The sequence below is a fragment of the Rhinatrema bivittatum genome, chromosome 1 (genome assembly GCF_901001135.1).
Source record: "Rhinatrema bivittatum chromosome 1, aRhiBiv1.1, whole genome shotgun sequence".
Taxonomy (NCBI): domain Eukaryota; kingdom Metazoa; phylum Chordata; class Amphibia; order Gymnophiona; family Rhinatrematidae; genus Rhinatrema; species Rhinatrema bivittatum.
The window spans coordinates 744,132,834-744,159,240 of NC_042615.1; the positions used below are offsets into that span (position 1 = coordinate 744,132,834).

Here is a 26,407-nt window from a genome sequence, read left to right on the forward strand (position 1 = left end):
ACTGGGCTAGTTGCCCTCACCGCACCAACTGCTCCCTTCTTCTGCACTTTTTTATAGTGAGTGAATCTAGCATGACAAGTTGACATGTGTCTTTGCCCCATCATTCCCTTTGTTTTAAATTTTGGAAGAGAGACTGGTGGGGCTTTCACCGCTTCCCTGGTTCTTCTTTTGGTCATATGATTCTTCTCCCTTCCATACTGACTGCTTTGTGGAGGCTGGTGTGCCACACAACATTTTGTTAATGCAAGAACATAAGAACTTGCCATGCTGGGTCAGACCAAGGGTCTATCAAGCTCAGCATCCTGTTTCCAACAAGGGCCAAACCAGGCCACAAGAACCTGGCAATTACCTAAACACTAAGAACATCCCATGATACTGTTGTAATTAAAAGCAGTGGCTATCCCTAAGTAAATTTGATTAATAGGCGTTAATGGACTTCTCCTCCAAGAACTTATCCAAACCTTTTTTGAACCCAGCTACACTAACTGCACTAACCACATCCTCTGGCAACAAATTCCAGAGCTTTATTGTGCATTGAGTGAAAAATAATTTTCTACGATTAGTCTTAAATGTGCTACTTGCTTACTTCATGGAATGCCCCCTAGTCCTTCTATTGTTTGAAAGTATAAATAACCGATTCACAACTACTCGTTCAAGACCTCTCATGATCTTAAATACCTCTATCATATCCCCCCCTCAGCCATCTCTTCTCCAAGCTGAACAGCCCTAACTTCTTCAGTCTTTCCTCATAGGGGAGCTGTTCCATCCTCTTTATCATTTTGGTTGCCCTTCAATGTACTTCTCCATCGCAGCTATATCTTTTTTTGAGATGCAGCGACCAGAACTGTACACAGTACTAGAGGTGCGGTCTCAGCATGGAGTGATACAGAGGCATTATGACATTTTTCTGTTTTATTCACCATTTCCTTCCTGATAATTCCTTTTTTGACTGCTGCAGCACACTGAGCTGACGATTTCAAAGTATTATCCACTATGATGCCTAGATCTTTTTCCTGGGTGGTAGCTCCTAATATGGAACCTAACATCATGTAACTACAGCAAAGGTTATTTTTCCCTATATGCAACACCTTGCACTTGTCCACATTAAATTTCATCTGCCATTTGGATGCCCAATCTTCCAGTCTTGCAAGGTCCTCCTGTAATATATCACAATCTGCTTGTGATTTAACTACTCTGAATAATTTTGTATCATCCGCAAATTTGATAACCTCACTCGTCGTATTCCTTTTCAGATCATTTATATATATATTGAAAAGCACCGGTCCAAGTACAGATCCCTGAGGCACTCCACTGTTTACCCTTTTCCACTGAGAATATTGACCATTTAATCCTACTCTGTTTCCTGTCTTTTTTTTTTTTTTTGTACATTTTTATTTACTCATATAGAACAACAGAATACTGAGAAAACAGTCAAGCATTGTACTTACTGTATCATATACATAGCATATGTAACCCCATAAACAGCAATAATAAAACATTACCCCAGAACAGTCTTTGGTGTACATGCATTCTGGAAGTATGCATTAGGGGATTGATTAGCACCTATTTTACCCGCATCTAACTGCTTGTTAAGAGTGCGCTCGGGATATTGCATCAGCCCCCATGAGAGGGGAGCAGCACATGGCCTTGATTTTTGTGCAGTTTGCTGGCACAATTGAGGAAGCCATGAAGGAGCATGGCTAAGGTCAAAGAAACAGGACGTGAATGATTGTCAGCCCCATTGCTTCTGCTGCTACAGGGTATGTTCACATATATGTGTGTGAGTGAGGGAAAGGTACTGTATGTCCTTAGGAGAGAGAGATAACACCCAACCTTAGCCCCTCCCCATCACACAAGTCACATCAAGCCCTAGCCCTGCTTCCCCTACTGCACCAACTAACCCCCCCCCCCGCACCTCTCCCCCATTTCCACAATTCCATTTCCTTTTTGTCTACAAATTAAGCACTGTAATTATTTAATCAATTAAAAACCAGCAGGCAATGTTTTTTAGAAGCATGTTAAAAACAATAGATGTTGAGGGCCGGATTTTCAGAGCCCTGCTCGCGTAAATCCGCCCAAAACCGGGCGGATTTACGCGAGCAGGGCCCTGCGCGCCGGGAAGCCTATTTTACATAGGCCTCCCGGCGCGCGCAGAGCCCCGGGACTCGCGTAAGTCCCGGGGTTCTCGGAGGGGGGGCGTGTCGGGGGCGGGCCCGGGCGTTGCGGCGTTTTGGGGGCGTGTCGGCAGCGTTTTGGGGGTGGGTACGGGGGCGTGGCTACGGCCCGGGGGCGTGGCCGCACCCTCCGTACCCGCCCCCAGGTCGCGGCCCGGCGCGCAGGAGGCCCGCTGGCGCGCGGGGATTTACGCCTCCCTCTGGGAGGTGTAAATCCCCCGACAAAGGTAAGGGGGGGGTTTAGACAGGGCCGGGCGGGTGGGTTAGGTAGGGGAAGGGAGGGGAAGGTGAGGGGAGGGCAAAGGAAAGTTCCCTCCGAGGCCGCTCCGATTTCGGAGCGGCCTTGGAGGGAACGGGGTAGGCTGCGCGGCTCGGCGCGCACTGGCTATACAAAATTCATAGCCTTGCGCGCGCCAATCCAGGATTTTAGTGGATACGCGCGGCTCCGCGCGTATCTACTAAAATCCAGCGTACTTTTGTTTGCGCCTGGAGCGCAAACAAAAGTAGGCTATTCGCGCGCCTTTTAAAATCCGCCCCTAAGTGTACAAGTATATCTGAAAAGGCACGATGCGCACATTAATTAGGGGATGCGGGAATCAGCTGGGCTCACGCGTAAAAGCCGCCTGGATACGCATGTAAATGCCGCTGCGCACATATCTCAGAACTTCTCAAAAAGGGGCGGGGCTTGGTCTGGGCGGGCATTGGCGAGGTGCATTGGCATTTCGGGAATTGAACCAGAAATTTGCACATAAATACTTTTGTGATCCGGTGCATGCAGAGGCCCCCTGCTCTGTAACTTTACTTCTGCTATAGATGCCGTGAATGCTCGCAGATGTGCGCCCACACGCCAGGTTAAAGGTTACCCACAAAGTGTGTTTCCGTTTAAAAAGCTATAACATATGAAATGCTAGCATCGTTATAGCACTCCTTTCGAACAGTAATAAGTTTATGCTTTCTATTCCTGTTATGTGGTTCAGATATTCAGTGGGATCAGCCATGTTAGACTGGTGTAGCAAAAATGACACGAGACGGGTGGCACCTTATAGACTAACCAATCGATTAAGGCAAAACCATGCCTCAATAAATTGGTTAGTCTGCAAGGTGCCTCCTACCTCATGTCATTTTTATTCCCCTTATAGAGTCAAGATATTAAAGTGCAGCTATTCTCTTCTGTATACTATGTTTAAAACAGCATTTGTAAGTGATTCTTTGTGCTTCTTTTCTGTTTTCTAAAGCTCCACTGAATTTAAGATTTCTCTCAGGTAAGTTATGTCCTTATTTACTCAATTTGTTTTTCCCTCTTTCTTTTCCTTTTTTTATTTGTACATTTATTTCTTTTAATATTCCAGCTAGATTAGATAGACCTATACATTCAACTGTCCAGCAACTGGAGTGCATTGTCTGCAAGGCTGGGGTCTGCTGTCATTTACCGTCTGCTTTCCTCTCTCTTAGTGCTGGTACCTGTTCTCCCTATTCTATAAGAACTAAAAAAAAAAAAAAAATACTTACTTACCTAAACCTAAGAAACCTCTGAAAATGTACAGTATTCCCTCTGAAAATCTTAAAATGTAAAGTGTTCCTGTTTCCCTCTGGAACCTTGGACACTGTTTTTGTTAACCAGTGTAAAAAAAACAGAAATGGTAGTGTATCCCTAGGTACTAATTTATCTAAGGATTTTTACTTATTTTTCGGGTTAAGCTATTTCCCAGAATTTTATTGTAAAAAAAATATTTAAAGTGATCTCACACTCAAATCAGTCACCTCTTAGTCACTCCAGTGTTAAATTGGACTATTTTATCCTGTTGCTGAGTCTCCTGCTGTCCTTTGTCACTGGCTTTATTTGTTGTTCTTAATGGTCAGTAGCAGTCAGTCTTAGATATTCTAGCCACTTTTCATACAGAATATAAAAAAAACATAATGTAAGCAAGTTTAGGGGTGCAGGGACCTGTCAGCTACAGGACACTTGCAGCTGCCCTCCCACCTTACTTCAGATCCTGTCAGGAAAAAGACAATGTGTTCTCCTCAAAAATAGCCTTTTATTCATCAGATTTTGGCAGGGTTTTACATTTAGAAAATAACAACAATTCCTGTCTCTAACATCCTGGCCACTAAGTACCAGTTTTTCCTAAGCTAGGTTCTGTACCATGGGTGTTGTGCTGGTGGACCCTTGAAATTGAGGGGGAGTTGGCGCTGCCTGTGGGAAAGAGTCCCACAGGCCCCCACAGTTGGCAGACGAGGCTGAAGAAGGAGCAGAGACTCCGTTGGAGCTTCACCACTACCAGCCCTCGTTCCCCTCAGGTTGAGCCCTCGGGTGCTGGGGCCAGCTGGATTTACGTGGGGTCTCTGCTGAGAAGAAGGTCCAGAAAGGAGATGAGGCTACAGCACAGGCCAAGCTTGGAATGGAATATGAAGCCCATGCAAGGGTTGTGGCAGGCGGCGTAGCTCGTAGTCAATGTCCAGGCAGGGGTCGTGGCAGGCGGCGTATCTCGTAGTCAATGTCCAGTCCAAAGCCAAAGCCAAGACAACCAAGAGGCGAGGAAGAAAGCAGAGGGATGAGGACAAACTCAGGACCTGCAAACCCAACACTGTGAGCAAGGAGACTTGTTGCTAAGGCAAAGGTTGAAAGCAGGATCCGGCCTTATATAGTGTCCCAGAGGTGATGTCATCTAAAAGGGCTGGCAGTACTTTCCCGCCAAGGGCCCTTTAAATGGCAAAGGAAGGCGCGTGAGCGCGCCTAGAGGGAGGTCCCAACAAAGGAAGTTGGAGGCATCCCAGCCGCGGAGAGAGGAAAGCCGGCAGCATCGGTGGAGCTTGCAATGTCAGGCTGGCGGCCAGAGGCTGAGGGCAGTGCTGTGCGTCGGTAGCAGCTCCCCGCTATTGCTAGGGAACCCAGGCCTGATCCTACTACGGAGTGGCATCGGGTAAGGGAAGCCAGCCGTAGAGTCCTGTGGCCAGCAAGCGCAACAATGGGTGGTCACAAACATGCCATAAACCTTAGCCTGCTTAATATTAATACTTATGGCTAACTTACTAACCACTGGACCCAACTTCAAGTGATCTCCCATTTACCTCCAAAGCAGGCTCTGTCTGGAGAATTGGAGAATGGGCAGGCGAGGAGACTTGACTCTGGGATGGGTTCTGCTTTCAGCTTCCCGTCACCTCAAATTGCTCACCAACATCTCTTGTCAGGGCATCTCCTCTCTCTGGTCTCCTGGTTACACCTAGTCTTCTCCCTATTCAATAGCAGGGAGTACCGATCTGCTTCAGACTCCCCCCTTCGCTCTTCCTTTCCGGGTCACTCTCAGGATTTGCTCTTAGGGTCCACTTTCTCAGCCTCCAGGGGGTCCTTTGCTTCCAGGGTCTGCTCCCCCTCCTTATTTGCCCCCCGGACTTATACTTTCCAGCTGATAAATATGCATAAGCTCATGCATAATCATGTGGTGGGTGGAGGGTCTTTGCCGCATTTCAGGTCTTTCTCCCTCCCCATTTCTTTGGGGGGAGTCCTGCCAAGTTGAAGGTCTTATTCCCCCTCTTCATTTCTTTGGGGGAGAACTGCCATGTCTGTATGCCAAACTATGTGCCAGAGTGTTTTTCTCTGTCTCAAACTGCCCCCCCCCCTTCCTAGGATGGGGGTCATTCCAACCTCTGGACATGCCTTGGCTTGTCCTTGACTCCTGGATTATGAGCTTAAGTTGCACTGTCCCTCTGCCTTGATTTTTTAAATTTAAATAGGCACTTACAAACAGTCAGATCTAGATAACATATCCTTCAGTGGAAAGTTCTAATCAGGGCAAGGTTTCTTCTTTTTCCACTGAGACAGTGGTGTTTTAAGTTTATCTGGGCAAAAGTTATTTCTCTTGCTATGACCATGTTTAGGGCCTGTCAGCATCTGTCTGCATACTTCTTTGGCTATTATGATTCATATTGGGTGATTTTAGTGGTAAAACATGAGATAACTCCCTACAGTACCCCTCCTCCCCCCATCCAGTTGTCTCTGCTTTTCTCTGGCTTACAGTCATTTCCTAACTTTGCTGAAGCTAGAAACCATAACAGAACTCAGTCAGTTTGGTGATTGAGTGAGTAAGATAAGCTTGAATTTAGCTGCTTTAAAATGTCATGCCAAAAAATATCATAGCAGAAGGTGCTCACAAGATGGACTTTTGGTATACAGAGCTTGGTACATTAAAGAAGATGTCTGGATGGCTAACTGCAGATGCAAAATTGTGGAAAGCACCTCTGAAAGGGGCCATAATAACCAAATATGGTCTGATGCTGAATTGCCTTGGCATACAATCAGATCTGACAATGAACTCTAGCCAACTGACAATGAGTTGCTGACGTTGCAGGGTGTCCTCCAGATTTGCAGCACCCAATCACAATAGGACAACAAACCCAGTCATATCCAATCACATATCTAAAAGCTTGACCTTAAGATACCAAACAGGTGTGTGTCTATGAACTTGCTAACCAATGAGAAATGTACATTACTAAATGCCAACCAATCAAGAACCAGATGCTCATGATGAGCACATATAAAATTATAAGCACAGGAGCTCCAGCCAGGAAGATCACAATAGACAAGAGGAAATGTTGTTGCAGAGGGTCCTGATTACATTGAGGCATGCTGTGCTAAAGATGTCAATTGGCCAATGACTACTGTAGTAGCTGAATTTCAGGTGATATAGATCTTAGATGGGGGTTAGATATTTTGTTTGAGGGATAGCTAGCCAGCCTCATAGGGTAGCAAAGAAAGTGGTTTGCTTTGTCAAATTTTGAGTGAATTCCTACCTTGTTTCCTGGTTAGTGTATGTAATGTGTTTCTTGGGATAAGGAGCTCCAGAGTGGGTTACACTACCAAAGGTTGTCAGCATTATACCAGTGGCAACTCGAAGCTGGAGAGGTTATTCCAAAAAGGATGGGTACATAGATTATAATTTTGAACAGCAGCCTAGAGCCTAATTCAGGGCAATAGGAATCCAAGATTTTGAAGTTAGACTTCCAATTTGTGTTCCCTGTTTTATTATAAGTATATTATAATTAGTGAGGTTTGGGTGGACCCTTGGACACTGTGGCAGCTGACCATGCCCACGGGGGGAAGTCCCGTAAGGGGCCATAGGTCAGGCTCAGCTCTGGACACACAAACAGCTTTTTCTTTATTTAGACAGTTTGAGAAGCCACCAGAGGTGGCAGTAGTGAGCAGAAGATGTAGCCCGGCTGGGCTAGTATTCCCCAGGGTGCTGGAACAGCGGTTCCTCCGGTAGCAGTGCTATAGTGGAGAGAACTGAGAAAATGAGTAAAATAGAACATTCTCAGAGTCCCAAGTATGGAGAAGCCCCAAGATAGGGAGAGCTGGCCCTCGAGGAGCGAGTACCAGATCCCTGGGAGCAGAGAGACTTGTTTGCAAAGTACTCACACAGCGGTTCCACGTAGGAAATGGCACAACATCTGGATCAACATCTTTTGAAGAGGTATATGGACTTTACCAGCTCCGTCACTTCCACTGAAGCTCTCAGTGACGTCCCCAGCAGCTCAATCCATTGCTGATATCTATCAATTATGGACTCAGACAAAAGCAATGCTACTCAAAGCGAGTAATCATTCCAAAGCACCTATCTTTCAACCTGGTGACAGAGTCTAGCTTTCCACTATGCACCTTAGACTGAAGTTACCCTCCACTCGATTTGCTCCTTGCTACGTTGGACCATTTCCAATCCTCCGACATTTTGGCAACATCACTTACAGTCTGAAGCTACCATCTGGATTGAACATCCACAACGCTTTTCATGTTTCACTTCTGAAACCACTCATTCTCGGTGAGTTCTCTTCCAAGTCTCAGGAACCATCTCCCATCAGTGCAGAAGATGACCTAGAATACAAAGTTGAAGCCGTTCTTGATGTCCGAAGATGAGGCAAGACTTGGGAATACCTTCTTTCAAGGGAAGGTTTCGGCCCTGAAGAAACTTCTTGAGAATCTCTGGCAAATATCCTTGACAAAGAGATGCTCCATCAGTTCCATCTCTCGTATCCTTGGAAACCAAAACCTGGTACCCGCAGAGGAGACCGCCCTTTGAAGGGGGGTACTGTTGCAACCGTCACTTCCCAACGGCTTCACTCCGCCTACCTTTCCTTTTTTTGTGGCTCCTGCTCTTCACGGACACCTGGCTGCCGCGGCGTCCACCTGCCGCCCTCTCCGGCGTCCCTGGACCGGCTTGGGCGCTGCCTCTCGCCATGTTCTACAGGTACCTTAGGGCACACGCGCCGGGCGGCCCTCATTCTTATTTCCTCATTGGCGCGTTTCTCAGGGGCGTCCCCCTGTGATGACATCACGCTGCCCGGATATTTAAGCCTATGGTTTATTGCTGGCCGTTGAGTTAGCAAGGGGAATTCTTACGAATAGGATTTGCTCCCTGTACCCAGCTACTCTGCCTTTCCAACTTCCATTGGACTCTTTCTGCTAACAGGGTACCCGCTCCTCGGGGGCCTCTTTTGCTTCTTTCAGGTCGATATCAGGTAACCAGTACTCGATCCTCAAGGGCCCATGTTCCCTGACCCGCTGCCTGCATCTATTTCCTCTTCTACTTGGAAGAATTCTCTACAGACACCATCAGTGAGTACTACTATCATCCACTCCTCAGAGCTGTCTCCCTGGAACCAGGTACTCGCTCCTCGAGGGCCTGCCTCCGTTCCAGCACCAGTTGCTGGATGAGAATTAATGGCGAATTCAGCCCATGGTAACAGTTCGGCCCAGTTATTCTGACGGCAAGTCACATAGGCTCGAATGAACTGTTTCAGGGTCCTATTCATCTGTTCTGTTTGGCCATTTGATTGAGGATGATAGGCTGATGTATAGTCTAGAGAGATGTCGAAAAGTTTGCACAAAGCCTTCCAGAATTTTGCTGTGAATTGCGATCCTTGATCCGATACTATGTGCTTCGATAGGCCGTGTAGGTAAAAGATGTGGGTTATGAAGAGCTTTGCAAACTCCAAGGCTGAAGGAAAGCCAGGCAGCGCCACAAAATGGGCCATCTTCCTGAACTATGAATACCATTGGTATGAATACCATTTGGGTCGACTTTGACCCAAATGGTATTCATACCTCCAGAGAGGGGAAGATCAATTACAAAGTCAGTAGCGATATGCGTCCAGGGCTGCTCCGGAGCTGGAAGTGGTTGCAGCAATCCCCATGGTTGGCCAGAAGTAGGTTTGTGTTTGGCACAGTTGGCACAAGATGCTACGTAGGAGAATGTATCTTCCTTGATAGTTGGCCACCAATAATACTTCTGGAGCTTCAGCAAGGTACGGGGTTGACCAGGATGGCCAGCCAGTTTGGAATCGTGAGCCCAATAGAGCACTTTCTTCCTGAGATGTTTAGGCATGATGGTTTTACCAGCAGGCACAGAATGGGTAGCACCCAAGATGACTTTCTTCGGATCGATTATATGCTGAGGTTCTTCTGGAACATCCTCCGAGAGAAAGGAGCAAGGCAGGGCATCAGCTCTGGTATTCTTGTCTCCGGGGCGATATTTGAGCAAAAGTCAAAACGGTTAAAAAATAAGGACCATCTGGCTTGTCTATGGTTAAGACGTTGTGCATGGCGAAGATACTCTAGATTCTTATGATTAGTAAACATGGTAATTTGATGTTGAGCACCTTCGAGCCAAGGCCGCCATTCCTCGAATGCCAACTTAATAGCCAGGAGCTCTTTATCTCCGATCCCATAGTTCTTCTCTGCTGGAGAGAATCATCGCAAGAAGAAAGAGCAGGGACGTAATGCTTTGGAGTCTCCGGTTTAGCTCAAGACAGCCCCCACACCGACGTCACAGGTGTCGACCTCCACAATGAATGGCTTGTTGGGTTCTGGATGATGCAGGCATGGTTCGGTGGAAAAGGAAATCTTTAAATACTCGAACGCGGAAACGGCCTCCGCAGACCATTTAGAAGCGTTGGCCCCCTTTCGGGTCATTGCAGTTAAGGGCAAGGTTAAAGAAGAGTAATTCTTTATGAAGCTTCTATAATAATTGGTGAACCCCAAAAATTGTCTCAGGGCCTTCAGGCTGGTAGGTTGGGACCAATTTTTAATACTCTCTAGTTTTTGGGGGTCTATCTGGAAGCCATCTTTAGATACAATGTAGCCAAGAAAAGGTACAGAGTCCTTATGGAATTTGCACTTGGATAGCTTGGCGTAGAGCCGATGTTCCCGTAGTCTTCGTAGTACTTGTTTGACGTCCTCTAGATGGGTAGACAAGTCCTGAGAAAATATCAGAATATCATCTAGATACACCACAACACTCTTGTACAACAGGTCCCGCAAGATGTCATTCATCATGTTCTGGAACACAGCGGGTGCGTTGCACAGGCCAAAGGGCATTACTGAGTACTCGAAATGACCATCTCGAGTGTTGAGGGCTGGGTCCCAGCGGGAGAGTTCTAAGAGGTGGCCCAGTCGAATTGAGGCTGATGCGCCTGCAACCAGGGTAACCCCAGAACAATAGGGTGCATAGCCTTCTCTAACACAAAGAAGGAAATTGACTCACTATGGAGGGCTCTGGTGCGAAGGGTTACCAGTTCGGTACGCCAGGTCACGTCACCCGGCAAAGGCTCTCCATGGATAGATGATAAGAGCAGTGGAACTTCCAAAATGATGAGGGGAATCCACAAATGTTCCACTAGTCGTCGAAGTATAAAGTTGCCTCCTGCCCCTGAATCCACCAGGGCAAGAGTTTGAACTTCAGACGGTCCGCAGATCAGGGAGACTGGGAGAGAGAGCAGAGGAGAGGTTGTGGTAAGGCCTAAGAACAGTCCTCCCGCAGGACTTAGACCCGTCCATTTCCCGGACGAGTTGGGCATGTTGGGACATCGTGACCAGTCTGTCCACAGTACATACACAGGCCATGCCTCTTCCGAAGTCTTCTCTCTTTTGAAGTCATGTGACTGCGACCAAGTTGCATCGGTTCTTCTCCACTGGCAACAGGTATTGCTGGAACTATGTGGAGTGCAGGTTTAGCACAAACCTACTGAACCGATCTAGTGGTAGGCTTGAGTTCTTTCACCTTATCACAGAGCTAGTGGTCAATTCTAGTAGCCAACGCCACTAGTTCATCCAGTGAGTCAGGTGTCTCATGAGCAGCCAGCTCATGTTTCAAGCGAGTGAAGAAGAGGGTTTTCAGGCATTTGGAATCCCAGCATAGTTCCATAGCAAGAGTCTTAATTTCTATTGCAAAATCAGCCAGTGGTCGGTTGCCTTGCTTCAGGTCCACCAGAGTAGAACCAGCAACAGTCACTCGAGCAGGATCGTCAAAAACGGACTTAAACAAATCCAAAAATCCATCAATATCCTGCAGAATTGGATCCTTATGTTCCCACAGCATTGAGGCCCAAGACAAGGCCCTTCCATCAAGATAAGATAGAATATAAGTAGTCTTGGCATAGGCCGTGGGGAAGTGAGAAGGCTGTAATGCAAAATGCATGCAGCACTGATTTAGAAAACCTCTAGTCCTTTGAATCTCTCCAGCAAAACAAACTGGAGCAGCCAGAGGTACAGTAGTCTTTATAGTTACTTCAGGTAACTGACCTTCATTACTGGAAGCAGCGCCTTGATTCTTCTGTGCGTGTAGCTGATGGAACGCAGAAGTGAGTTTCTCCAATGCATCTTGTTGTTCAGCAATGCGCAAGGCCAGGCCCGGAATGGCCTGCAGAGCATTGAGCTGTGCCGGTTCCATGGAGTTAGCAATCTGTTATGTTTTGTAAGGTTTGGGTGGACCCTTGGACACTGTGGCAGCTGACCACACCTACTGGGGGAAGTCCTGTGAGGGGCCACAGGTCAGGCTTAGCTCTGGACACACAAACACAAATTATATCTTTATTTAGACAGTTTGTGAAGCCACCAGAGGTGGCGGTAGTGAGTAGAAGATGGAGCCCGGCTGGGCTAGTATTCCTCAGGGCGCTGGAACAGCGGTTCCTCCGGTAGCAGTGCTGTAGTGAAAAGAACTGAGAGAATGAGTACAATAAGACATTCACAGAGTCCCCAGTATGAAAAAGCCCCGAGATAGGGATAGCTGGCCCTTGAGGAGAGAGTACAAGATCCCTGGGAGCAGAGACTCGTTGGCAAGTACTCACGCAGCAGTTCCACATAGGAGATGGCACTGGCACTGGAATGGAGGCAGGCCCTCGAGGAGCGAGTACTTGGTTCCAGGGAAACGGCTCTGAGGAGTAGATGGTAGTAGTACTCACAGATGGTGTCTGTAGCAAATTCTTCCAAGTAGAAGAGGAGATGGACACAGGCAGCGAGTCAGGGAACATGGGCCCTCGAGGAGCGAATACCGGTTCCTGATAGCGACCTGAAAGAAGCAGAGAGGCCCCCGAGGAGTGGGTACCCCGTTAGCAGAAAAGAGTCCAATAGAAGCTGGAGGCAGAGTAGCTGGGTACGGAGAGTGAATCCCATCCGTAGGAAATCCCTTGCTAACTCAACAGCTAGCAATAAACAATAGGCTTAAATATCCGGGCAGCGTGACATCATCACACCCTCACACCCCTGAGGTTCGCGCGCCCTATGGTACCTGAGGAGCATGGCGGGAGGCAGCGCCCAAGCTGGTTCCGGGACACCGGAGAGGACGGTGGGCAGACGCCGCAGCAGCCAGACGTTCACAAGGAGCAGGAGGAGTCGCAGAAAAAGAAAGGTAGGCGGAATGAAGCTGTCGGGCAGCGACGGTTGCAACAGAAAGATTAACAATAAAGAGCCGCTTCCCAGAAAGAGTTGTGGAAAGAAATAAGGATTTTTAAAGCTATGAAGAAATGGAAGAAATACATATATTTTTGGGCTCAGAGAATGTTTATTCTTGAGTATTTTTTCTCAGTGAAAATGAGGAACTGGAATGTGCACTGTATTTAATGGTATTACTAGCTTCAATTGCTCATACTGAATTAATTAAATGGGAAAATGGCTAAAAATGCAAACCTTTATTTTAAACAATAAAAGAGGAAAATGTGGCTCATAAGCTAAGTACTTATTGAAGATCAATATGTAAATGTGTTGTTCTGTTTTGCTTAGTTTCTTTTTAGCTCAACTATAACTTTTTCTATGATAAATTTTATATTAGGATTCAAACAGTTGCTGCAGGAAGCAGGAAAGAATGGAACCAGTAAGACTGGCATAAGGAATAAAGTGTGATAATATATTTTGTTTGTTATTACGAAATATATTCTGTTTGTTGTTAGGGAACTTCCTTTTTAGTTTAATTCTGTTTTATTTAATTTTTCAGGTAGATTTTAAAAGCCCTATGTGCACCAAAGCCGGGAGATACATGCATGTCTCAGGCTGGTGCGAGCCACAAGGATTTTAAAAAGCACACGAGTACATGCACAAAACAAAGAAAGAGTTGGGGAATGGGTGTGGTATGGGCGGTGCAGGTCTGTAACATGAAGTCTGCGCACGATCGGGTTCGGCAGAGGCCAGGGTCCTGCATCTTCAGTCTGTGCTTGGACACTCCTCACCTGCCTCGGCGCTTCCCGGAGCTCCTCTGTGGTCATGTCGTGGCCGAAGGGTACACAATCTCCCAGAAATGGGACCGCCTCCAGCGTTCCCATAAAAATATTATCATAGTTTCATATACCTCGATATTTTTCACAAACGTATTTTCATAACATAGAGGCCTCGATATTTCTCCACCCAAACGGCTTCATCAGAGGGAATTTAAGCATCACTTTACATCACATATAGAATGTATTCCAATCACATATTTGGCTTTATTCAGCTTACAAATATCTATTTCCAGACATCATTCAATGGCTTGAATCACGTCTGGAAACATTTTTTGAGGTGTTTCAATTTGTGGGAATATGTTTATGAACATCTAAATTTTTTGGATATATGCTTATGAGGACATCTGCTTTTGACATTTCCAGAGTGATGGGCTTATGTGGGTAACAACAGTATGTGTAATGTTTTAGAGAGGAGGTGTATGTTTTAACAAGAGGGTGCTCTGCTATATCAATGTTTTTCTAAAAATTCTGTGTAGAAAGATATGAGAAAAGGTTTAAAAATTGAATGATATGTGCTTAGTGAATCCTCATATGTGAGTATATATATATATGTTATCATTATGCAAACTGTTATCAGGTTTAGGTATCTTACACTATATGCTGACGATGTGCAACTGTTAGTGCCTATAAAGGATTCCATTGAGAATACATTGAAATTAAATGATGTTTGCTTGTCTGCCATTAGGCAACTCTTGACTCATATGAGCTTGGTCTTAAATAATCAAAAAAACTGAAATTATTTTACTTATCAGAAAATCCTCCTTAAATACGTCAATTTCTTTAAAAACAGATGTAATACTGTTCTGTAGGGATGTGCAGACAAAAAGTTTGCGTTCATAAGTTGATAAGTTGAAGGTGAGGGTCGATTTCGTTCAATATGGACATATGGAGAATCCCATAAGTTGAGGGTCTGTCCATACGTTCACCGGTTCCCTAAATAAAAATTTAAACCCCTCACCCTCCTTAATCTCCCCCCAAGACTTACCAAAACTCCCTGGTGGTCCAGCGGGGAGTCAGGAAGCCATCGCTGTTTTCCTTTGCGATGAGCACGTGACGTCGGCGTGACGCGGACGTCACGTGTTTCTCCGCGCCTCCGCTCCAGGACCTCCGTTGGACCCAACCGGAACTTTTGGCCAGCTTGGGGGAGTCAGTTCTGCGTTTGGCATTGTCAGCTTTGGGTTTGGACGTTAGTCGTTTCGGGACTCATTCATTCCGGATCGGGGCAGCGACTGCCACAGCGTCCGCTGGGTTGCCTGGAGATGTGATTCGCAGAATTGGTCGGTGGTGGTCTGACTCGTTCAAAGGTTATGTCCGTCCCGGTGCGGGACATATCTGAGCGGTGTCTAACTCTGTTTTCTTTTCAGGTGCAGCGCCTGCAGGACAGTCCGGGTGGATCATTGGGCACTCTTGCACCTATTGGGCTCACAGACATGCTTGCGGACGGCCGTATGGGCCTCACCTGGACTTACAAAAGAGGGGGGTTTGTTTGCATTGGCTTGGGCGTCGGGGAATGGTGTGGGACGAATTGATCCCCTGCGTGAGGCAAGGCCGGGAGCGGCTTGGAGCACCGCGGGCACTAGTGATCCACTTGGGTGGTAACGATTGGGGTAAAATGACGGGGCGGCAGTTCATCAGCATGGTCCGCAAGGACTTGATGATGGTGTCCATGCTGTTGCCGTCGACTGTTTTGCTTTGGTCGGATATTATTGTGAGGCCTTCTGAATTGGACAAGGTGATTTGGCGCTGAAGCAGATCCAAGGCGAACCAGCAGATTGGCTCATGGCTGGTCTCATTTGGAGGTCGGCACATTAAGTACGAGTGGTCCTGGGGGAAGGTGACAGGGCTCTTTGGTAAGGATGGGATCCATCTCTCTTTTATCGGGATGGATCTGTTCCTTAATTCGATTCACGAGGCCTTGGAGGAGATATTTCCTTTCTAGTTGGGCCGCATCTTTGGGGGGTCACAGGGCATGTATGCCTGTGTCTATGGCGGATGGCCCGAGCCGATACAGCTTATGCATGGGGTATCTAATAAGATCAAATTATGTGGCAATTTGAGAATGGCGGACAACTGGGGTAGTTGTCAGTTGCGGTCTCCCTGCTGGCAGGCGGCAGGAATCTCCTGGCCTGGCTCCTTGCTGGTAGGCGGCGGAGGCCCACCGGGTTGGCTCCTTGCTGGCAGGCGGTGAGGGCCTGAACTGTATTATTCATTTGGAATGTGAAAGGGCGGATGTGAGCGAGTGAAGTCCTGGTTGCCCGCATTATGAGAGGTCAGCCGGACCCCGTGTTCGTCTGGCCAGGGTAATGTGGGCCCAGGCTCACTCTGGGAGCAGGCCCAGACCCGTGGCAGGCGCCCCGGGGGTGGGGGGGTCAGGCTAGGGTCAGGAAGGTGGGGGGGGGCTAGGCTAGGGGGTAAGTTGCCCTGCGAACGCAGTGCAGGGATAGGAAGGTAGAAGAGTGGCTGTAGTGTTGGCCGACCGGGATTGGTCAGCAGGCATGAGGGCAGTCGAGGGGAGGCGGAGTCTCAGGGCAGCTCGGAATTGGCGTTGCATTTCGCCGCGACTGCCCTGGGAGCTGGCCGGCCATTTTTCCCTCCCACCCGCCCTTCTCTGGTTTCGCTTGTATTTGGTGTTGTTCCTGTTTGTCACAACTGGAGGGGAGTGGTGGACGTGCGGATGGCCCGAGCTGATACAGCTTATGCATGGGGTATCTAATAAGATCAAATTATGTGGCAATTTGAGAATGGCGGACAACTGGGGTAGTTGTCGGTTGCAGGCTCCCTCTGGCAGGCGGCGGGAGTCTCCTGGCCTGGCTCCTTGCTGGTAGGCGGTGGGGGCCTGAACTCGGTGGGGGCCGAGGGATGAGCCGTGTGGCTGGCGAGGATCGTCTTGCTAGAGGAGTGGCGGATGATTGGTTGGTTTTTGTTGTTAAAGTTGTAATGTTAATCCAGAAGCTCGGGCCTCCAGGTGTATTAAAGCTGCGGCCTTGTTAACCCATAACTTGTTGTCTGTATTATTCATTTGGAATGTGAAAGGGCGGATGTGAGCGAGTGAAGTCCTGGTTGCCCGCATTATATTTTAGAACTGTAAACCATTATGATTGAATACAGAATGACGGTATAGAAATTTAATAAATAAATAATGGATTATGAACACAAAATAAACTTTTATAGACCTATACATATAAGAGCACTTTTAGCTTTTGGGGCATTCTTATCTATTTTCACAGTAGTGTTTGCTTATTATCTGAGATAATAGTTATCTGACTGCTTTTATTCAGTTATCTGAATGTTTTATTTAGAAGTGCAGAACTAATAGTATCACAAATGAGAAGGTCTGTACAAAATGGTGATTAGAGGTAGTGAATAAACCACAAGAAATTCACCATTTCAGAGTACACACACACACACACACAGTAGTTTTTCTTATCAATTAATTTGGCAGTATTTCAGGAGAGTTAGGAAACAAAGAAAACTGTTCAGCACACCTGCAACCCAAAAACTTAATACCATAGCATCCAGTGGGCTGAGTAGATTTTCTGCTGAGAGCTGAACAGATCACTTCAGCAATCTCTGCAATGAGAAAAATAATCTCCGGTACCGTTTCAGCCATCCCCTAAGCAAATGCTCACGACCATCAAGTGGAGAGATAAGAGGGTGCTCTTCTAGAAAAGTGGTAGCTTTTGCTTTCCCACTGTATATAATTTACTCTAATAGCTGGGGAGAGATATTTACCTTTGCTTATCGTGCTGATATATAATTGTTTTTGTCTGTGGCCCAGATGTTCTTATAAGCATCTGTTCTGTGCGTATATTATACAGAAAATATAGCTTTTCATATTTCCACATAACCCATAATTAGGTGTCATTATTTTCTTAGTGTGTTTGCATGATCCAGATTACAAGGCAAAACCCCCAATCCTTCCACCCACTACATATATGCATTGTGGCATTCATTTGGAATATGTTACCTTTGCCTTGTTAGCTAGCAAATATCTTTTTTAAAATCAGGAAGATGACAAAGTTAGCTTTTTAAAGAAGCATTTAATTTTTAGAGTAATTTGAAGGCTCCAGTAATCTAATAATCTGCTCATGGAACACATTTTTCCCCCTGATGTTGTTTCTTTAAATGTTTTAAATCTTTTATTTTGTTGCTGCTATTTTATTATTTTATATTTAGCTCACAACTTTTTCATTGTAATCCAAGGCAAATTACATTTAGGCAGAGAAAGTATTTTCCCATGTCCCCAGAGGGCTCATAATATGTTTGTACTTGAGGCAATGGAGGGTCAAGTGACTTGCCTAAGGTCACAAGGAGCGCCAGTGGGTTTTCAAAGCTGGCTTCCAGCCCGTTGCTCTAACCACTGACTAGGCTATTGATTTTCTGTTTTGCTTTTTTAAAATGTTATTATCCACCTTGGGATTTTTGAAAGGCATAAAATTAACATTTATAATAAAATTAAATAAACAAACAACTCCAACCAATCGGGTGTCAAATAAGGACCAGCGCGATACTGGCTGACTGCTTTCTATTGTTTTCCTCCACCAAGGTCAGCCCAAGGTTTATTAGGGACGCCACTGACAGCAAACCGACTACAGATAAGGAAATAAAACAACTAGGGCAAAGGTCACTTTAGAGTAGGAAAAATAAAATGAAGTTAGGCATAAGGAAATAAAAACCCCTCCTGTCAGAAGATAGTAGAAGAAAAGGAGCAAATCAGAAAAATCAGCAGGTTTTATTTTTATTAATAAGAGTTTATGAAGAATATTTTGGTATTGAGAAATACCTGCAGTACCCGAATGTTATCCGCTTTGAAGCATGAGCCCAGGACTTGCTGCGACTGCTCATAATTCTCTCCCCAAGCCCCGGCAGTGAGAACTGCAGCCCAGCCAATTGACTGGCTTGGGTACTAAACGTTAGCTCCGTTTTGCCTCTATGGGAAAAAAATGCAGCTTGGTATACCCAGCTCTAGGTGAAGGCTCAGCCCCTGCTGCTAAAGCCCAAACAGGCAGGAGACCATCGCTTGGATCGCGGGGTCTTACCAGGACCCGAGGAAAGCAATGCTTTGGGGAACTTCCAATTAAACAGGATTTCTGTTCTCTTGCCAGTAAAAGGCCTGTATCACCCCATGTGATACGGTCAAGTTAAAAATTAAAACTGGAGATCATTTATGAATCCTAAAGTCTGAAATGGTTTTCTTGCCGCCACCAGTTTCGATCTGTCTGTATGCCCCAAACCGAAACCTTCTGAAGTCCCACAGTCCAGGACTTGCAAAGAGACCTTTCCGTGGCCGGCGCGCGCGCTCCCGCTCCCCCCACCCCGTCTCACCTGTGCGCGTCAGCGGCTAAGTGCGGCGCGCGCTCCCTGCCTCCCCCACCCTTCTCGCGCCGGGCTTGGAGTGCGCAGGCTCCGCACCTCCTGCAGGGAAGATGGCGGCGGATAAACAGAAACATGACGGCCGGGTGAAGATCGGGCACTACATCCTGGGGGACACGCTGGGCGTTGGCACCTTCGGTAAAGTGAAAGGTGAGTTCTGGGCGCTGGGCTCGCCTCCCCCGAGAGCCTGCGCTGCCGTCTCCGAGGTCTCGGGGCGGGCTGCAACCGCGCTGCGGGAAGCTCCGCACTCGCCCCTTCGATGGGCGGGGAGGTTTGTGGGTTCGCCCGGTTGTGGCTGCTCGTGTGCTGAGGCCCGGGGCTCTGCTTGCTGGCGCTTTGTGTGGACTGAGGATATGATATTGGGGAGGGGAGGGGCGGGGGCGGCTTAGCTACCGGTTCGGTTCTACTCGGGCCTCTCTGAGCTCCTCCACTTTAACTGTTTGGATTTGCGCTAGGTGAGCAGAGTAGAAGAGTGAAGTAGTAGGAGAGATCGCGGTGCCCGGCAGCCTTAGGAGCTGTTGTAATCACGGTTGTTTCCTCTCTCTGGTCTTGTTCTATCCGGTTTGAATTGGTTTTCCTCGGTTCTGTTTTTTCACGGTTTCTGGTAAATTGTATTCAACGATAAGGGCTTTCCCGGTGTGATGGTGATATCCTTACTGTTGATGTCCCCGCCCTAGGACTGGGAAATCCACGGCCAGAGCCCAACTCAGGGCTGGTATCAGGCTTTCTGCTGCTGAGAGTATATATATATTTATTTAGTCGTCATAATTGGGCATTTAGGAAAGAAAAAAATCATCTTTTTTGCGACTTTACCGTTTTTTTTTCTGGACTTAGTTATGTAAAAAAAGGTTAGAATTTTTTTTTTTAACTGAGATTATCTCTGGGATGACTATTTTACTTAAAATAGAAACCTGATTTCAGAAAAAGACCAGATCTAGTCTGCCCATCCACACAACTAATTTAACTTTTATAGTTCCCCTCATGCCTTCAGAGATCCTCTGTATTTATCCTATGCTATCTCGAATTCAGATACCGTTTTTGTTCCCACCACCTCCACCGGGAGCTGTTCCATGCATCCATTATCTTCTCTGTATAGAAATATTTCCTAAAATTACCTTTCACCTCATCTAATGACTCCTCATTCTAGAACCTCCTTTCCATTGAAAGAGATCACCTACTGTACATGGAAACCTTTGAGATATTTAATTCTCTATCATATTTCACCTTTTCTCTGGGGTATACATGTTTAGATATTTAGAACATAACATAAGAAATGCCAAACTGGGTCAGACCAGGGGTCCATCAAGCCCAGCATCCTGTGTCCAACAAGCTGAACAGCTCTAACCTGTTTAGCCTTTCCTTCATAGGGGAGCCATTCCATGCCCCTTATCATTTTGGTCACTCTTCTCTGCACTTTGTCCAATGCAACTAAATCTTTGAGATGCGGAGACCAGAATTGCACACAGTATTCAAGGTGAGGTCTCACCATGGAGCAACACAGAGGCATTATAACATCCGCTGTTTTATTTGCCATTCCCTTCCTAATAGTTCCTAACATTGTTTGCTTTTTGATCACTCAGCACACTGAGCTGATGATTTCAATGTATTGTCCACCATGATGCCTGGAACTCCTTTCCAGGGTGTTAACTCCTAAGATGGAATCTAACATTATGTAACTATAGCAAGGGCTATTTTTCCCTATATGTATCACTTGCCCACATTAAATTTCATCTACCATTTGGAAGCCCAATCTTCCAGTCTCACAAGGACCTCTTGAAATTTCTCACAGTCCGCTTGAGATTTAATTGCTCTGTTTAATTTTGTGTCATTGTAAATTTGATCATATCACTGGTTGTACCCCTTTCCAGATCATATTAAATCTGTCCAAGAATAGATCCCTGAGGCATGCCACTTTTTGCCACTGCTGGAGCCCTTTTTAAATTTTGAGGTTACATTGGCCACTGTCCAGTCTTCAACAGATTTATTTTAATGAAAGGTTAAAAATTAATTGTAATAGGTCTGAACTTTCATTTTTTAATTCTTTCAGAACCCTAGTATCTATACCATCTATTCTTCAGTTTGTCAATCTGGCCTACTACCATCTTCCAGGTTTACCGTGGTTTGGTTCAGTTCATCTGAAACATCACCCTTGAAAACTGCCCTGGAATGGGTATCTCCCCAACATCCTCTTCAGTGGACACCACAGCAAAAAATGAATTTAGTCATTCCGAGATGGCATTATTTTCCTTATGTGTCCCTTTAACCACTCGATCATCTAATGGTCCAACCGATTCCCTTGCAGGCTTTCTAGTTTGGATATATTTTAAAAAGTTTTTATTATGAGTTTTGCCTCTACAGCCAACTTCTCTTTTCAAATTCTCTCAGCCTTTATCAGTCTTACATTTAACTTGCTAGTGCTTTTTGTTTTATCCTATTTTATTTAAAATGTATTTAAAATTACTTATATACCGTGCCCTCCATAGTTCTTCTGATAGATCCTTTTTTCCAGTTTTTGAATGAAGATTTTGGGGCTAAAATAGCCCCTTTCACCTCACTTTTTAACCATATCTGCAATCATTTGGCCTTCCTTTCACCTTTCTTAAAGCGTAGAATCCATCTGGCCTGCATTTCTAAGATGGTATTTTTTAACAATGTCCATGCCTGTTGCGTAATCTTAACCTTTGTTAGCTGTACCTTTTCAGTTTTTTTTTTTTAACAATTTTTCTCATTTTGTCAAAGTTTCTCTTTTGAAAATTTAGTGCTAGAGCTGTTGATTTATATACTGAACCCCTTCCAGTCATTAATTCAAATTTGATCATATTATGATCACTATTGCCAAGCGGCCCCACCACTGGTTACTCTCTCACCAAATCCTGTGCACCACTGAGAATTAGATCTAAAATTGTTACCTCTCGCATCAGTTCCTGAACCAATTCCATCCAGGAACTTTCTCTCTAGCATGTCCTAAAGTTTCACTTACCCAGTCAATATTGGGGTATTTGAAATCTCCCATTATTACTGCACTATCAGTTTGGTTAGCTTCCCTAATTTCTTAGCATTTCACTGCGTAACCTTTGAAACTCCGGTCCTTGGTGTCTTGCATAATCTTTCTCCTGTTGAACTCTATGCCATCCCGGACATAAAGCGCCATCCCACCACCAAGTTGCTCCTCTCTATCATTGCAAAGTAATTTGTACCCAGGTTTAGCACTATCCCATTGGTAATCTTCTTTTCACAAACTCCTGGTTTTTTGCCCACCTTCTAATACAAACTCTCTAAAGAATATATCTCAATAGTTTACTTCTCCCCAAAGCTTTTAAGTTCTAAAATTTTCCCCAGGAGTTCTTACCTGTTCTCTTTAGCCACCAGCAAGGTGATCCTTGCCACTCGGTGCTCCCATTGGATTGTCTGTTCCCATATGTTTTAGAATGAATAACACTGACCGTTTTAGAAGCCACGCTAACAGGTTTATATCCTTTTAAGGGTGCGGTCTCCAGAATTGTACACAGTATTCCAATGAGGTCTCACCAGGGACCTACCTATACAGGGCCAATATTGCCTTTTTTTTTTTCCTGCTGAACATTCCTCTCCCCTCCGCAACCAAGTATCTTTCTGGCTTTTGCCATTGCTTTACCCATCTGTTTAGCCACCTTAAGAGTATAAGATACAGTCATCTCTAGATCCCATTATTCTTCCGTGCTTAGAAGAATTTCTCTTCCAATACTGTACCTTTCCCTTGGATTTTTGTATCCTAAACGCCTTGCTCTGCATTTATTAGCATTAAATCTTTGTTACCAGACCTTAGACTATTCCTTGAGCTTTGCTAGACCCCTCTTCATATTTGCACAATTCTTTGGCTGTCTACCTGGTTACAGATTATCTATATCTTCTGCAGAAGGACAAATCTCTTTACACTCTGGCCTCTATCACTTACAAAAATGATGGAAAGAACCGGTCCAAGGACTGATCCCAGGGGCACACCACTAGTAATGGCCCTTCCTCAAAGTAAATTTCATTTACCACTACCCTTTGTCGCCGCCCGCCCAGTCAGTCACTCTAGGGCCCATACCAAGGGCGCTCAATTTAGGTATTAAATCCCCTATGCGGAACCATCTGAATGCCTTACTGAAATCCAAATATGTAGTGCCCTTTCTTGATCCAGTACGCTGCTCACCTAGTCAAAGAAATTGATTAGATTTGTCTGACAAGACCTACCTTTAGTAAAAACCATGTCTTCTTATTTCTTGCAATCCAGTGGATTCCAGACATTGCATTATCCTCTGTTTTAGCAGCGATTCCATTAATTTGCTCACCACAGAGGTCAGACTAACTGGCCTGTAGTTCCCACCCTTTTCCTTGCTTCTCCTTGTATGAATAGGAACTACAGCCAGCCATCTCCAGTCTTCTGGAACTACTTCTGACTTTAAAGAAGCATTGAAAAGGTCAGCTAGAGGAGCTGCTAGGACTTCTCTAAGTTCCCTTAAGGCTGGATAGGATATATCTGAGGGTATTATCTACTTTATTTCATCACGCACATTTCCAAAAATCAGTTGAGGTTTATCTGGCTTTCAGTTTTATTTGTGTTAGATTTGTGGTCCTCCTCCTGGCCATTCCACAGTGAATACTGAGCTGAAATATTTGTTAATTTCAATTTGTTCTCATCAGCTAAATAATGAATTTAATTAAACTAAGGGACAAATGTGCTAAAAGGTTTCTTTTTCTCTTTTTGTCTTAATGGGTACTTAGTACTTGAAGTGCTCAGATCTCTCAGCTGTAAAGATAGGTAGGCAGTGAGTGATTCCATTCCTTCTATTAAACTATAGAAATTTTTGTAAGAGTCTATCCCTGCGGCTTCTCTGAAAAGCTGCTGCAGAGTTTTGGTAATCCTGTATACATGGATTCATGTGTGATGCCAATACACTACAAACTTTCCTGTGAGAAATTATCTTTGGGTAAGCGCTATGAGGAAAGAGCTTAGGTGGCACTCATTTGTACTGAACATGTTTTCCTAGAGCAGTGATAGCCAACCTTTTGAGCTCAGTGTGTCAAAATTCATAAAAAACCCGAGCATAACTCGGGCGGTGTATCACTTCTAGAAAAATCCATAATTTTGTGATATTTGTAGCTCTAATAAAGTTACAATTTTATTATATGTACTGTATTTATTAATAAAGCAAAAACAAATAATTCTTTACCTTATCTGCTTAGTGACTTTTTTGTTGCTGAATTTCATTGGCTAAATCTTCAATTGAAGGTTGGTATTTCGTACACTTCAAGCCCAAGCAAGCGTTACAAACTTCATCTGTCAGTCTGTTTCTTTTATTGGCTCCCATTCATTTTCTCACACTCCCTTCCCATCCCCCAGGCATGCACACATTCATTCTCACACACACAGACCCCCAGGCAGGCACCCATGCATTCACATACATACACCCCCAGGCAGACTCCCATTCATACACATGCACACAATAAAGGCAGACCCCCCTCTCTTTTGCCAGCAACCTCAGAACCTCTCTCATTCCTCTGCTGCCACTGTCACTGCTGCCACATAGCTATTGGGGAGGTGCCGATTCCTGCTACTGACACTGAAGTCCATTCTGCTGCCTCCTCTGTGCAGGCCCCGTGAGCTTCCACTTTCTCCATGCTGATCTCGAACATTGTGAGATCCGTAGAGAAAGTGCTATTCTTGCACATTCCCAAAGATTACATGTGCCAATCACTAAAAAGTAATCTATATTTTTTTTGCCTTTGCTGTCTGATCTTAGTTTTCTAATTGGTTGGTCACAGGCTTTTTTTTTTCCACCTCCCTTTCTTATTATTTTTGCCAATTCCTTTTATATTGTCTTTTTTTCTTTTCTCTCCATCTTCTTCCCTCAGGGGAAGAAGATGGAGAGAATGAGTCAGGTTCTCATTCTCACATGCATTTCTTTCTCTCATACACACACAGGCTCTCTCTCACTCCCACATGCTGTCATGCTCAAGCACAGGCTCTCACTGTCACATGCTGTCTGACTCTCACACACAGGCACTCTCTCTCTCTCTCACATGCTGTCTTGCTCAAGCACATGCTGTCTCTGCAAACATTCAGGTCCTCACTCTCAAACACAATCTCTCAACTCATCTCATACACGCACACACACACACACCCTCTACAGCCCCTCAGCCTCTCTCTCACCTCTGGGCCTCTTCGCGGGTCGCCGCAGGATGGGCCCTGCAGCGGCCCTGATCTTCTCGGGCTGCGGTGGCCCTGCTACCGGGCCTCTTCCTCTTCTCGGGCCGCTGCGACTTGTGCTTATGGGCCGCCACGAATCCCAAGTGCTGCTCCTCTTCTGCACGCGCTGATGCTTCTTCTCCTTCCTGCCCATGCGACTCCGGCAACGTTTACTTCCGGGGCCGCACAGGCAGGAAGGAGGAGGAGCATCAGCGTGTCAGCAAAAACGTCTCGGCGTGTCACCTCTGACACGCGTGTCATAGGTTAGCCATCACTGTCCTAGAGTCTCTGCATTAGAACATCCTTTAGTGCATCAGTGTTCAAATAGGGGCCTAATTCAGGTTTGCTTTTCATACAGCTTAATTTCATATTTTGCTGTAAATGTATCATGGTGACACTAGTGTTTGGGTTATGGCAGCTGCTCTGGTCGGCTGTTTTCTATATATCAAACTGGAGCAAAATTGTTCATACAGTATAATCTGTCAGTATTCCATGCAGCCAGCACCCCTGAAAAAATGGGGATGCTTGAACCCTTCCCCCATCTCCCCCCACTCCAGTAACAGTTTTTGTTACGAGCCAGAATGGCTTGCTTACCTGGGCCCTTTAAGAATAGCAGTTATCCAATGGAATCTGTTCTATCGCCATGCTAAAAACATTTTTGACCTCCATGAAGTATCCAGATAGGTGAAACAGTCTGAGGTTGGTGCAGGTTAGGTTCCTGAAGTTTTGAATGAGGGACTCTTGAGTCTGATTTATTATTTTTTAAAATATGTATTCCACAAGGATGTCATGTTTCTGCTTTCATGAGCTGAAATATATTTTTTTTTGGGAACTTTGGCCTGAAGCTTTATATATGATAAATATATTTTTTTATTTTATTTTTTTTATGAAGTATGCTTTTTATAAATTAAGTTGTGTTCCGTATTTGACTATTGAAAGTGAGTAGTGGCCTGTTCTCCTTTCTGGCTGTAACATTGAGCTACTTCATTTTGCTTTTATATATTTTTTGGTACTTACAAAATAAACTCATTTGGAGATGCTACCCTGAGAGAGAGCTTTGCACAAATACACAGCATTCTGAAAGAGAAATGCTGAGAGATGGTTACATTCT

The 26,407-nt window shown here is 45.4% G+C and overlaps 1 protein-coding gene across 1 annotated transcript in view; it reads left to right on the top strand.

Annotated features, from left to right (window-relative positions):
* The first annotated feature begins 19,054 nt into the window (after window positions 1-19,054).
* Window positions 19,055-26,407, top strand: part of PRKAA1 (protein kinase AMP-activated catalytic subunit alpha 1) — a 112,805-nt gene continuing 105,452 nt past the window's right edge. Inside the window, exon 1 of the mRNA XM_029578165.1 lies at window positions 19,055-19,235. Within this exon, the coding sequence (XP_029434025.1) occupies window positions 19,139-19,235 (97 nt within the window). The 5' untranslated portion in view covers window positions 19,055-19,138. The remainder of the gene's footprint in view (window positions 19,236-26,407) is intronic.